The 13,769-nt window shown below is 45.9% G+C and overlaps 1 protein-coding gene across 5 annotated transcripts in view; it reads left to right on the top strand.

Annotated features, from left to right (window-relative positions):
* MICAL2 (microtubule associated monooxygenase, calponin and LIM domain containing 2) overlaps nucleotides 1-13,769 on the top strand; it is a 1,393,870-nt gene that overhangs the window by 400,610 nt on the left and 979,491 nt on the right. For all 5 annotated transcript variants that reach the window (XM_069623638.1, XM_069623637.1, XM_069623636.1 and 2 more), the window contains exons 8-9: nucleotides 3,292-3,549; nucleotides 5,246-5,361. In XM_069623638.1, coding sequence (XP_069479739.1) covers nucleotides 3,292-3,549; nucleotides 5,246-5,361 — 374 coding nt within the window. The remainder of the gene's footprint in view (nucleotides 1-3,291; nucleotides 3,550-5,245; nucleotides 5,362-13,769) is intronic.

The following is a 13,769-nucleotide window of genomic DNA, read 5'->3' as shown; positions in this document are numbered from 1 at the left end:
AAAGGGGGAATTCACGTCTAGCCCTACCTGGACGATTTGTTGATCAGGGCGCGCTCTCCCTCCACAATCTGGGCTCCTCCCTCAACTTAAAGAAGTCCCATTTGACACCAACTCAGAGGCTCCAGTACATCGGAGCAGTGCTCGACACGTCCCTGGGTCAGTGTTTTCCTCCCCAGGTGGGGGCTCATCACATTCAGCAGATGGTGCACAAGTTTCAGCTTGCCCAGAGTCTCCCAGCGTTCGAGTTCTTGAGATTGCTCGGCCTCACGGCATCCTGCATTATTCCGGTGCCAGAGGCCAGGTTGCGGATGAGATCTTTGCAATGGGCACTCGAGCTCCAGTGGTCTCAGTCCTCTGGCAGGATGTCGGGCCCTGTTCAGGTGCCGTCCTCGGTCACCCAGGACCTTCTGTGGTGGGACGTCGTAGACAATCTGATAAAGGGGGCTCGGTTTTGGCTATCCTGGCCGGAGGGGACGATCGTGACGGACGCATCCCTCACGGGATGGGGAGCGCATGCCAACGAGTTGACAGTCAGCGGTCGTTGGTTTCCGTCGGAGTCCAGACTCATATCAATCTGTTGGAGCTGAGGGCCGTCAGGCTAGCGCTGAAGGCTTTTATGCCGACTGTGCGAGGGAAGAATGTCCTGATCCTGACGGAAAACATGGTGGCCATGCACTACCTCAACAAAAAGGGGGGGGGGGCAGGGTCACTTCCTCTGTGCATGGAGGCGATGCAGATCTGGTTCTGGGCAATCCAGCAGGAAGTTTCAATCTCGGCAGTTCATCTGGCCGGAGACGAAAATGAGACGGCGGACGCTCTGAGCAGGCAGAGCGCGATCTCTCACGAGTGGAAGTTGGCTCAGGAGATTCTCCTGGAGATCTTCGCCCTTTGGGGGACCCCTCAAGTGGATCTTTTCGCCTCCAGTGTCAACCGGAAGTGCGAGAGGTTCTGCTTGCGGGAATTTCCTTCAAAAGGAGCCTTAGGAGACGCGTTTGTGGTGGAGTGGTCATTCCCACTGCTGTACGAGTTTCCTCCGGTCCCCATCATCCTGCAAGTACTGCAGAGGTTACGGAGGTTCGGTTCCCGGATGATCCTCATTGCTCCGGCGTGGGCCCGGAAGACGTGGTACCCGGACCTTCTTGACTTGTCCATCTGTCCTCCACATCGTCTTCCCTACCGAGACGATCTGCTCTCACGGAAGGGCGGTCAGGTTCTCCATCCAGAGGTCAGATCCCTCAACCTTCACACTTGGTTTCTGAAAGGTTGAGGTATAAGGATTAGGACCTCCCTGAAGACGTGATGGAGGTGTTGCTCTGGGCCAGACGGCCCGCAACAAAGTCCCTGTACCGTTGCCATACGTTCTGCGACTGGTGCAGGGTTAAGAATGTGGTTCCTTTTGCATGCGACATTCCCATGGTTCTGTCTTTTTTGCTTTCTTTGGCCCACAGGGGCCTTTAAGTGGGTACCATTAAAGGTTACCTGGCGGCGCTGTCCATATTTAAGTGCTCGTCTGAAGAGTGTTCCTATTTTTAAATTCCTTTTAATTTCTCAGTTTCTGAAAGGGCTCACTAATGTGTTCCCTCCGTCACCTTTCCAGGTGCCCGGTTGGGATTTGAACCTTGTTCTCATGTTTCTGATGGGTGCCCCATTTGAGCCTTGGCATTCATGCCCTTTGAGACTGTTAACTCTTAAACTGTATTTTTAGTTGCGGTCAATTCCGCTCAGAGTGAGTGAGTTACAGGCACATTCAGTTAAGCCACCCTTCACTGTTTCATAAAGACAGGGTTGTCCTTAGAGTTCATTCTTCTTTCTTCCGAAGGTGGTGTCAGAATTTCATTTAGGCCAGAAGGAGGCTGTTCCGGCATTTTATCCCCCTCCACATCCTGGTAAGGAAGAGGAGAGGCTCCATAGGCTTGATCCTAGGAGAGCATTAAACTTTTATATTTCACTCATGTCCCAGGTCAGAGTGGACGATCAACTTTTCTTTTTTTCCCCTGGAAAGCGTTTGGGACAAGCTGTGACGAAACAGACTTTCTCGCTGGATTATTTTGGCTATTTTTGAGTGTTACCGCTTGGCGGGTAAGGACCCACCGGTCGGCTTGCGGGCCCATTCTACCAGGGGTATGGCTGCCTCTACTGCCCTACAGGGGGTGGTTTCTATTCGTAACATCTGTGATGCAGCCACCTGGGCTTTGGTACATACTTTTGTACGTCACTACTCCCTTGATTCCATCCGTGGGCAGGATCTGGCCTTTGGCAAGGCAGTCCTTTACTCTGCAATTTGATTGGGCATTCTAAATTTCTGTTTTCTAAATTCTTTTCCCACCTCCTTGCATTGGTACTGCTTTGGGAGTCTTTCATTGATATGGAATACGTCAGAGGACCCAATCCCCTCGAAGAACAAGTTACTCTCTTACCTGGTAACGTTCTTTCGATGGGATGGTCCCACGACGTATTCCATATCGCTCCCTCCCTGCCTTCCCCGCTACAGAATTTCTTATGCGATTGCAGCTTAGTTTCCGCAAGGCTTTGTGTGTCAGACTGGCAGACTGGTGCCACACGTTCTGGGAAAAAACTACAACTGAGGCTACGGCATTGTGCGTCCTACTTATAACATCCAGTGACGTCGGCCATCGGAGGAGGTCCTCGAGGGCGGCGTATCGACGTCGCAGACGCTGAACATTTTCTGAAGCAGCACAGCTGTGGTGATTACATGTCATTGATATGGAATACATCGTCGGACCATCCCATCGAAAGAACGTTGCCAGGTAAGAGTAAATTGTTATTCATCGCAGGAGATTTGGTCGAAGCCAAATCATCGAATTTATTCGGCCGAATGTGGCCACAAATATATGTGGAGAGTGGGGCAAGGGTAATAATGAAGGTGGGAGGGCACAGTGGGGCTTTGGGGGCCATCTCCTCCCTGCATATATTTGTGGCAAAAAGGATTAAAAGTAAAGACATTATATGGATTTGGATTCAACCAAATCTCCTTGATGAGATCTCATAGAACCGTTCTGCGCTCCTCATTGAAGATCGCCCAATTGTTTGCATTTTCTTTTTTCTGTTTTGATTACCTCTACCAAACGTCTCACTTTTTCCATATTCTGTGGTTAGTGCATGCTATTCTGATGTGTAAGAAGGGCTTACTTTACTTGCATGGCGATGTATGACTGATGACCTTGTAAAGCAAATAAACATTAAAATGTGCATGCAAATAAGTGCATCCCGAGCCTGTACAGAATGCATCTCGCCTCGTTATACCCTTGAACCCATATGCCCCCGCCACAGGATTACATAGACACGGAGATGCTCCTCAGCCTGGAGAACGTCAACCAGGAAAATCTTCTCTCTTATGCCAGAGAAGCTGCTGACTTTGCAACCAACTACCAGCTGCCTACATTGGACTACGCCATTAACCACTATGGGCAGCCCGACGTGGCCATGTTTGACTTCACATCCATGCACGCGTCTGAAAATGCTGCGCTAATAAGGGAGCGACATGGCCATCATCTCTTGGTTGCCCTTGTTGGCGATAGTCTTCTAGAGGTACGTAAATGATGCGTTTTTGTTAGTTTCTTGTTTTAGTACATTAGTGGAATGGGGGCGTCTGCAGATGGTGTGAAGGAGTAATTGTAATGGTTTATTTATAACTCGCTTAATACCCAGAAGTTTCTAAGCGCGGACTCTGGGATCAAACCTGTGTTGCTTTGTGTCGTCTTGCTTCCAAGGCAATCGCGTTGCCCCTGAGTTATCCTCCCGAGTACCCTCGAAAGATTCAACCCCAAAAACTAACAAAGTCCCATTCATTCCTTGCACCATTCATCACTGCCAGCGAGGCACAATGTGCTGCCATTCTTTTCAGTGGGCGATCACCACAGGCAGAAGACACTATAATGCCATACAAAGACGCTGTAGTCGGGTCAGGGGCTCTTAGTAGCATGGTGGCTCTACAAGTAGTTATAAGATGTCAATTCATCCGCCTTTTGCTAGATAATCGTGACATGTTTGCATTGAATATTAGGGGTATCTGAATGAATTTGGCGTTTTTTATAATTTAGTCCATTTTGGTTCCTACTGTTGATGAGGAAATAATTGACGGGTAGTATAGCTCAGTGGCAACGCCCTCATCTTGAAAGCAAGGCGCAGAGAAACACAGGTTCGAACCCAGGGTCTGCGCATAGGACCCTCTTTGGTATTAGGCGTATTATAAAAAAAAAAATCTAATTGAATTGTGGGCTGCGTAGAAATAACTCTGCATCGGCTTGGCTATTGTCCACAATGAAGCGTTCCTCTACTGAAAGCACTGGTGTCTAGGAGCCCACCGAAGCAGGTGCGATCTTATACTGGGGGAGTTCCTGGTGTAGTAGCGGTCTTTCACGGAGGGTAAACCCCTTATATGGGAGTGGCCTTTTACTGAAGTCTTTTTGGCGTTTTGTTGTCCTTCACATCCCTGACTGAAGGGAACACGATGGCAAAAGGAGGGCCCATTTCTGTTTGAATTGGATTATCACAATGGCTCCACTTCCCAATAATCTTTCCTGCACTTTTGGCTGTGCAGAGAACCGTATCTGACGAATGTGTTTGGTTAATAGGTTGGGAATTTCCACATTTAGGTTAGGCACGGATGTTTGTTTGGTGTGAACTGTCATGTGGTTGGCGACATCACATAGACGATGTCCTTCTTGTATCATGGCCACTGTGGAATTCTTGTATAAGTGGTAGTGTGCTGTATTTCTACTATTCAGCTGCATTGTTCATCCCAGTGTTTGTGTAATTTTCACGCTGTCATCGCGTTGGTATCTCTGCAAGTGGTGGTAGAACAGAAGCGTCTAGAACAGGGGTCTGCAACCTCTGGCCCTCAACATGTTTTGCACTACGACTCCCACGATCCTTCACCATTAACTCTGCCAGCTAGAGTGGATGGGAGTTGTAGTCCAAAACATCTGGAGAGCCAAAGGTTGCAGACCCCTGGTCTAGAAAGTAAAGGTCCCATTGCATGCCTGAATAAACGGATGTGCAAGTGTTCGCTGCGGCCTCTGTGTCTGATATCCTCCATCATGTAAAATCTCTTTGCTGATCATCTACTAGGGTTGCGGGTGGGGGGCATGTTGTACGTTTAACATCAATGGAGCGTGGCACTGGAGTTCAGTTTCTCAGGTCTGGAAAGCTCCTCACTCAGTTGATTGAATGATTAATTTTGTTTACAGTTTTAAAAAAAATCCTAACCTGCAAATATTTTTAGCCCTTTTGGCCAATGGGCACAGGTTGCGCAAGAGGATTCTTTGCGGTGTTTGACACGGTGTGGATGGTGAAGGGCTGGGCTCAAGCAGCCACGCCGCTGGAGCTTCTCGCAGAAAGGTAGGGGCCTTGAGAAAGGATACAATGGCTTGCTGTTGAACTCTGTTTTTGTTAATGCAAGTCGGAGAACAAGATATCTGTAATTGTGTGTGCCTGTATTTTAACACGCTGTTTGTGGCATTGTTGCTCCCTCAGGGCACTTCAGTTCCTTGTCTGCTATCGGTCTTATACTTGCACACTAACGCCTGGCTTACCATTCTCCCCCAGTAGCTTCACCAAGCCCTCTTGCCTGAACCTCCAGCACACATCCAAGACGATACAAGAATTTCACCAAATTCCTGATCGACCAAAAGTCCCCCTCTATGCTGTCTGCTCTTTCGATTCTCTTCTTCACCTCTTTCGCCTTTTCCCTTTGTAGCGGAACAGACCCAGGTCTAGTTACTCCAGGCGTGTGCGCAATACGTGTCCCTGACAAGCTTTGCTTGCGGGACATGGTGGTAACTGGAGGTGTGCGAGTGGCTAATGCATTGCATTACTTCTTCAGCTTCCCTCCCTCACACACTTACAGACACGCCACAGCTACTCTGCCATAAGATCCCATCAGTCTGTCAATCACCTGTCACCTTTGGAAGGGACGCTCCGGGTTCAAGGGTGCGCTGCACATACCCAATAAACAAATACATTCAAATGTAGGGGCCATTTTCCCTTGACTAAAACCTGCAGTGCAAAGTCAGGTCTCATTGCGAGTTGGCTAGTTCGGTAATAACCTTTACTGGCACGTTGCTGCAACTACAAGTTTGCTCATGGGGCCTTTGATTTATCTCCAGCTAAAAGTTGGAGGGAAGTCTGGTGCCTTACCGGCATGGAGTTCCACGGACTCAGTGGAATGGGGATTTACAACCGTTGCTGCCACTTGCCGGTGGACCAAGTGACGATAACTAATACAGTTTGGTGGTATCTGGGCACATTTACTGGCCAGATACCACCAAACTCATAATGAGGCCCTATGTATGCTTTCCTGTTTCTGTAGATCAGGCCCGGCTCCAGGAATTTTTAACTGGGTGGGCCAGGTTTGTGACCAGGGGGGCCCAAATTCCAATGGGTGTGGGTCTAGGAGTACCCTAAATAAAGTGCTGGTGTTGAACCAGAATTCCCACATCCGTGACCCAGCAAAAAATGTATTTCCAAGTCTGGAAAAATGCATTTGCACCGCTCTATAAAAAACAGTACAGAGCAAAAAGAGCAGCAAGGAACATAGTGTTGCAACATCAAGCTACCTATCTTCCCTTCACATCTGCTCTTCCCTTTCTATTATATCCAATCCTCCTTCACCTTTCACCCCAAGTCACCTTCCTTCAGCTCCTCTCACCACCATTTCCATTTACCTCCACTCCCCCCTACTCCCACCAGCCCCCAGTATGCCTTTCTTGGCTTGGCTGGGGAAAATCGAGGGTGATGCCACCTCCTCCACCTCTGAAAGGGCGGAGCAGTGAGGCCCCTAGTCTTTGTACCATCTCAGATGGTGTTCGCCCAGCAATGCCTTTCTGAACACTGTGGCTACTCCCAGCAGGCCCAGGAGGAGGTGCTTGTGCTACCTCCATCTTGTTGTGAAAGATTGACCCTCCCCCTCTAGAATACTGAAGCAAGGAATAGGAGATTTTGTTTCTTACAAAATTAAATTTTAAACATAACCTCTTAGGTTGCATTTTTGCAGCACATTTTAATTAAGTTGAGGGTGCGAGGGAGTGATGGCATGTAGGATAGAATGCTAGGGCTTGGAGAGCTGCATCAGGAGGCAGACGATGCAGGTTGAGGTGTTTCCAGCCTCTTGGTATTGCTCCTGGTGGGGTGTGGCAGGGAGGAGACTACCTTGCTCACCTGACATGCCCCTGTACATCATTGTCTGGTACATACTATATAAATACTGTTTATAATATGTAATTTTCCATGATGACTTTTTGTTTGATGTGTTTACTTTGATTTATTGAATTACACCATATTGTTCAATAAATGTTGCCTGATATTTTCAAAGAAAGATGTGGATGTGTGTTGTTGGTGGGTCCTAATGCCTGTGCTGCCCAACTATTAAACCTTTAGCAAGACATTTTGGAATAGCTTATAATGCGAACTGAATCACTTCTAGGGCCACCTATTTTTAGCAGGCAAGGCATAGTCAAATTAAATAATTTGTCCAGGATCACACACTTTGGTTAAATGGTAAAGCCAGAATTTGAGCCTAGCCTGAAATTTAGATTCTTAAGAACACATCTTCCAAGCTCAAGTTGGTACAAATATGTGTTGAAGTTTGCTTTTGAATGCCTAAAATAATACTCCATTTGATACAGATTACTTAAAACATGCACAAGTCACTTGATAAATCAACCTGACAATGTATTCATCATTGTAGAAACGTGTTGATGAAAAGAGTAAGGGGGCATTTTATTTTGAATCTTAAATTGTACAGGAAGGGACCACTCCTGTTTTCACTTTTTTTCAAAAGGGACCATTCATTAATGTTCATGTTTCCACCAAGTACTGGAAAAGTAAAGAGTAAAACACAGGTGAAAATCACCTTTGCTCTTCACCTTTCCACCATGTGTCTGGAAAAGTGTAAATCACTTCCACAATTAACGATTGTGGGAATCATCCACAATGAATTCCTTTGAGATCTGACTGCTTTTACCAGTTGTAAAAGTCAGGCAGATCCCATAGGAATCCATTGGTTTTCCGCCAACTTAAAAATACATGCTGGTGGAAAGCCAATCGGATTTGGTAGGGGGGCCTTGTTAGCTCCCATCTTCTTTCCAACTTCGCCTGCCAAATCATACAAAATCCTGCAGCTCATGTGATAAATACATCCACTCCGCTTGACTTGTAAAATGACCCCTATGATTGTAGCTTTATTTTCCCTATCCTGAATGGAAGCCTACAAGCTGCAACATAGAAATCAATGAGAACATACAAAACATCTCATACAGACACAATGAAATGCATGACAAGGTTGTTGTTTCACACAGCTTGTTCTTTGTCCCCTTAGTTTCTAATCAACCAACAATCGCACTTAAATAGCTTGTTAAAACCCTATATAACTTAAATAAAAAAACTGCCACAGCAATGGCCACTGCCATTTACCTTTTATTATCTCCAATCACTTCCTGTTGTAAATAATCTGCCTCTGATACATGTTAAAAAGATAACACCTCACTGGGTGGGCCTGTGCACCCTTGGCTGTTTGTATTTGAGGGGAGAAAGGCAAAGCAGGAAGGCATGGGCATTGGCCAAATGTCAAATCCATAAATGTATTCTGTTTGAATGCAAACTCGTACGTTACTAAAACAGTATGAGGTTATCAAGTCAGTTTGAATCATGAAACATTTCTGCAGAGTAGACTAGGATTCCACACAGACCAAGATACATTCTATTTAGGTCAGACCCCCCACTGAAAAGTAATCGTGAGAAGATCTGAAACTGGTCCATACTTGCCATGCTAGCCTTATCATTTTCAGGCAGGGTCGTGTTGGACCAACTCAGTGAGGTGCAGCTTGATTTCCTAGGCATAGCAAGCAAGGCACCCGCATCTGGGCATATACACGTTCACTTAGGTAGACAAACTGAAGACAACATGTATTGGTGAAGCGAACAGCTTTGGGGTTTGATTAGGCATGGATAGGCATTTGCCAGGCACTGCCATATGGGTATGTTGCGTGATGGAGTACGGAGATGGACAAGGTGGTATCATTTTGGCTATAGACTTGTATTCAAATAAAGAAAAGAACCTGTCTCTCCCTATTTGAAGAAGGGTTTTCCCTACCTCAAACACAAAATAACTTGAGTGCTCGTCAGGATGTAAGTCAAAAGAAACCAAAATACTGTTCTCTGTCCAAACCACCTACTCTATCCCCGACACTAACAAATAAACCAAGAAGAAAAGGGTTCAATGAACTTAGGTTAACTTAAACACAGTCTCTGATATCAAGGTCTGATTTACCAAATATACCTAGACCAGGAAAATGACTTTTCCCGGTCTATCTGGAAGAGCCTTGGAGACTGTTCCTTGATAGTTCTGTGTACAAGTCTTTAGATGTCTATTTACTTACTCCCAATAATTGGTGAACAACAGTTAAGACTTTATGAACTCTTCTTCTTATTGCTGGCACTTTGTCAGGAATTTGTATATCTTGACTATTGGGGAGATTACTCCCTGCAAGTTCTTGATCCTTTTGGTACCTTTCACATGTGTTGAGTTGCCCACTGTGGTGAGGGAGTGGGAGTTCATTCCTGAGGCAATTTTGAGATTTATGCTGTCTTCTGTCACCAGTGTGACGAAGGAGATCACTCCAGGGGAATACTTGTCTCTTGGCTCTTTCGGTATCACTACTGTGATAGAAGTCACTCCTGAGGAATACTTGACTCTTTGCGCTCCCTGGACCCCACCCAGCTTTCTCGCTCCTGTTACTGTATCTTCATGGGGACCGTAACCGGTTCTTCGCAGGGTCTCAGGTCACTGTCGGTTCAACACGTGTTCAGTGCGTCTTCCTGCTTTGCTCCTCTTTGGTCTGTATGGCTCTGCTGAGCTGTTATTGTGGCATTGTCGATGTGTTTTATGGACCACACAGTCCACGTCCAGGCCACACCACGGCTGAATTCTTCCTGCTTCAGCAGCAAGTCGGGTTTGCTCCGGCTCATGTAATTCCTTTCAGCTTCTTCTTCGGAGGCCAACTGTCTCTCAGCACTTCGGGCAGAGTTGGTTTGAATTTCCCAGACCCTGCACTATGGACACCAGGGTCCCTTACTACTCTTCCTGCTCCCGAACACACTTAGTCCTTCCTTGGTCTTTACTTTATATTGCTCGGCGTGCCCCAGTGTAGCGGCCATGTTTGTCGTAAATGTCTTTGAAGTTACCTTGAAGCCTAACAGTGGCCACCTCATCAAGGTTCTTTGGTAATTTCTTCTACTGTTGTCTGTTTCTTTGGCTCTTCCTCGTATCAGTCCTGTCTGGCCTTACAGATGCAATAGTAGAGACTTAACAATAACACACATTAGTAGCTTCAGGTTGGGAGGAAGGAGGAGGTAATAGGGTCATGGCTCCAGGGAACAAGGGTGGGGGGCGGCCTTTTACGGACGGGAATCCTCATCCCCATGAGCGAAGTCTCCCCATATGAGGGCCTCCCACTTTTTACCACCCCTAGAGGGACCAGCTGGGTTGGGGCCTCACCTCCCTACCCCTCATAGGGGAGGGCTACCCTCTGGGGAGATGTGATAACCTGTGAATCATCACAAGTACTGCCTGGCCATAGGATGGGAAAAGCTGGAAAACGGCGAGTACCAGGGCATATAATGGCATTGCTTGGCAAATGTCGGTCTAATACCTATCTGCAAGCCAACACTGTTGCCTTTGTGGTTGCTTGCTTTAGACAGGACTTCAGTGCAAGGAATAGAGGCATTGACAAAGATATTGCTTATAAAATCAACTGGCTGAAGACACACATTAATCGATTTTTATTACACCAGGAGCTCATTTACAGAGGCAATTAAGTAATTAAAAACACTCCAAAGAATGCTTTGCTGTAGCAATGGACAACACTACACAGCAACACGCGTTGTTACTTTGTGATGGAGCTTGCTCAACCAGTTCCAGAAAGGGTACGTTTTGGTGGCGAGGGGCAGGCAGTTGGTGGTAATGCCATAGGCATTAACATAGATCTGGCTAGTCATTGGGTGGGTAAGTGACCAAACTCGCTCATAGGATGTGTGTTTCTCCAGACATTTTATCTCCATCCTATGTGTTCCACTGCATGAGTTCTGGCTTGTACCTAGTAGGCAAATATCTCAATCAATTATAAGCACTGGTATTGTTCTGGCCAGCCACCCATACCATTGTTTTCAAATCATCCCAGGCCATGTCACTAATCCCAAACTGCTAGACCACAAGGCCTACACGTGCATGTGGCTTGTGTTCCAGTGCAGAGGGGACATGGCCTAGCAATTGAGATTGGACTGCACCTTTTGGTGGCAGCACCAGGAGTCATTTGCTAAAGGCTTGTCCCCTTCTGTAATGGCACAGAAATACTACAGAATAATGGCATGGAATGTTGCGCAATGGTAGTGGTAATTTTGAATTCAAAGCCTTGCATCTATCACTATTTGATTTTACTACACTTTTCCCCTCCTGAATTACATTTTTATTACTACCAACTTTATCTTTTCACTTATACTCAAGTAGTTAATGTAGCAGAATATATACTTTGAATGTAATTTGTAAGGGCCTCCAGTTAGATGATGCACCTTCCGCTAAAAGCAAGTGTCGGCAGCTGACATGTCAAGCTTCCATGATAATTAAACAATATGGAAAATGTTCTCCAAGGCCAACCATTGCCTTTTATCAACAAAAGGCAGTGTCGGCCCTAATCTATGGTGTGGAAAACGCATTTGGGTGTTCACACGACTTGTGGAACACACTGGAAAACATCTTCTGGGTCAGGGTCCTACAATTACCTAAAGGAACTTCGACTGTTTGCATACGTTACAAATTGGGTCTCATATCAATCCATGCAAGAGTATGCTGTAACTTACTAAACTTATTCAGGAAAACAATGGTAACAACACCAGTATCTCGTAAAAATACTGTATAACCCTGGTAATGGTAAAGTGTACACCGTGTTATCAATGTGGAACGAGCAATGTCTTGAATTCCTGAAAGAACATGACATTGCCTTAAAACCCCTTATTGACAACCCGGACTCGGCCAAGAAGAAGCTATGGAGATCTGACTGGAGCCATATATGTGACTCAAGGCGAACATCAAGACTGAATAAGGTCTGCAGTGAAGCAAGAGCATATCGAGAGCTGCAAGCCTACTTTATCTCGATTTCCTGAGCAAAAATCGAGATCTCTGTATATGCAGCTCAGGCTTAACATGTTGACAACCAAAGAACGCCTAAGCACATGGGCGCTTTATGCCGAACTGGACCCGACGTGTCGCTTCTGCAATCTACACAAGGAGACACTGAAGCATCTAACGCTGTTTTGTCCAAAGTTTCGGAACCTGAGAACACTAATCTTGGGTCCATTGATCAGTAGGCACCATACATTGAATGCTGACGACTGGTGGCAAGCCATGTTTGACGGGGCAGACAGAAAACTGATGTTTGCTTTGGTTATCTTCTTGCAGGCCTTGAAGGAATGTCTTGATGACAATTGAACAAGACTCTGAACGTAGTCGCCAACGTGAGCGCCTGGTCGGAAACTGAACTGAAAGTTAATATGGTGTTAATTCTAACAGATGACGCAAAGTGTCCGAGTATAACAAGACTGATCCTGTTTGTTTTCTTTCACTTTTTAAAGGTTTGAATAAACCAAATAAAAAAAATAAAAAAATAATAAAAAAAGATGATGCACCTTCTGCAGAAATCTGTATTCAGGCAACATCATCTGTCATTGATTGTTTGGTATGGTTAACCATATTATTAAGCATGATGTGAAAAGATGCTATATAGCCACAAAAGAGAAACTTACTTTAAATTACAGAAACTGAAATTGTGATTTTAGTTTTGAGAAAATAGTTGGCAGCATGCTTGAATAATTGTGCTACCCCACTTAAAGATGTGAATGGACCTCCATCTCTCTGGTCATTTGTGCTTTCATGTTGTGGAGCATAAATCATTGTCTAGGGCAAACAAAATCCTGGCCGGGCCTCCTGCAGTTCAGCCTCTCAGAATGATGTCTCTGAAATTGGTGCAAAACTCGGACTGGCCTATAGGGCAATAGGCCCATGGGCAAACAAAAAACACAAAATGCTTGCGTGGGGCAAGTTTTTTTGGGTTCAAAGTGGGCCCTTTTTTGGGCCAATGTGGGCCAGTTTGATGAGTTACTTCACTATGCGCTTATAAACACCAGGTCGCTAGTCGCACACGCTACAGAGATATCCGATATCATTCTTACAGACAACTTAGACTTCCTGGCCATCTCAGAATCCTGGCTACATGATGCGGCAGGCCCTGCCCTATCACTAGCAGTCCCAGATAACTATACAATTCTGCGAGCGGACAGACACACCTCCCGAGGTGGAGGTCTAGCAATCATAGCTAAAACTAGCCTGGACATGAGGATCATCACCACACCCACTATACCATCCTGTGAATGCCTCACGGTCAAAATAGCCATTGCCAGCTCCCAAACCCTAAACATCCTCATCTATAGACCCCCAGGTCCCATCTGAACATTTGCCGAGGACATCTCAACAGCCCTGTCCAATAACCTAAAAAATACATCCCAAACAATAATGCTAGGCGACTTTAATCTAGGTTACAATGACAACAAGGATACCCAATCTACAGCGATTGCTCTGACCTTGAAAGAGCTAGGATTCTCCTAAAAAGTGGAATTACCTACCCATAACAAAGGTCGTATCCTTGATTGGATAGCAGAACATAATTGCAAAGTAAATATTACGGACTCTATACCACAGA

The sequence above is a fragment of the Ambystoma mexicanum genome, chromosome 11, assembly GCF_040938575.1.
Source record: "Ambystoma mexicanum isolate Mex_15411 chromosome 11, UKY_AmexF1_1, whole genome shotgun sequence".
Classification (NCBI taxonomy): domain Eukaryota; kingdom Metazoa; phylum Chordata; class Amphibia; order Caudata; family Ambystomatidae; genus Ambystoma; species Ambystoma mexicanum.
The sequence above is the reverse complement of the archived record's forward strand: the minus strand, read 5'-3'. Positions and strand labels throughout refer to the sequence as shown.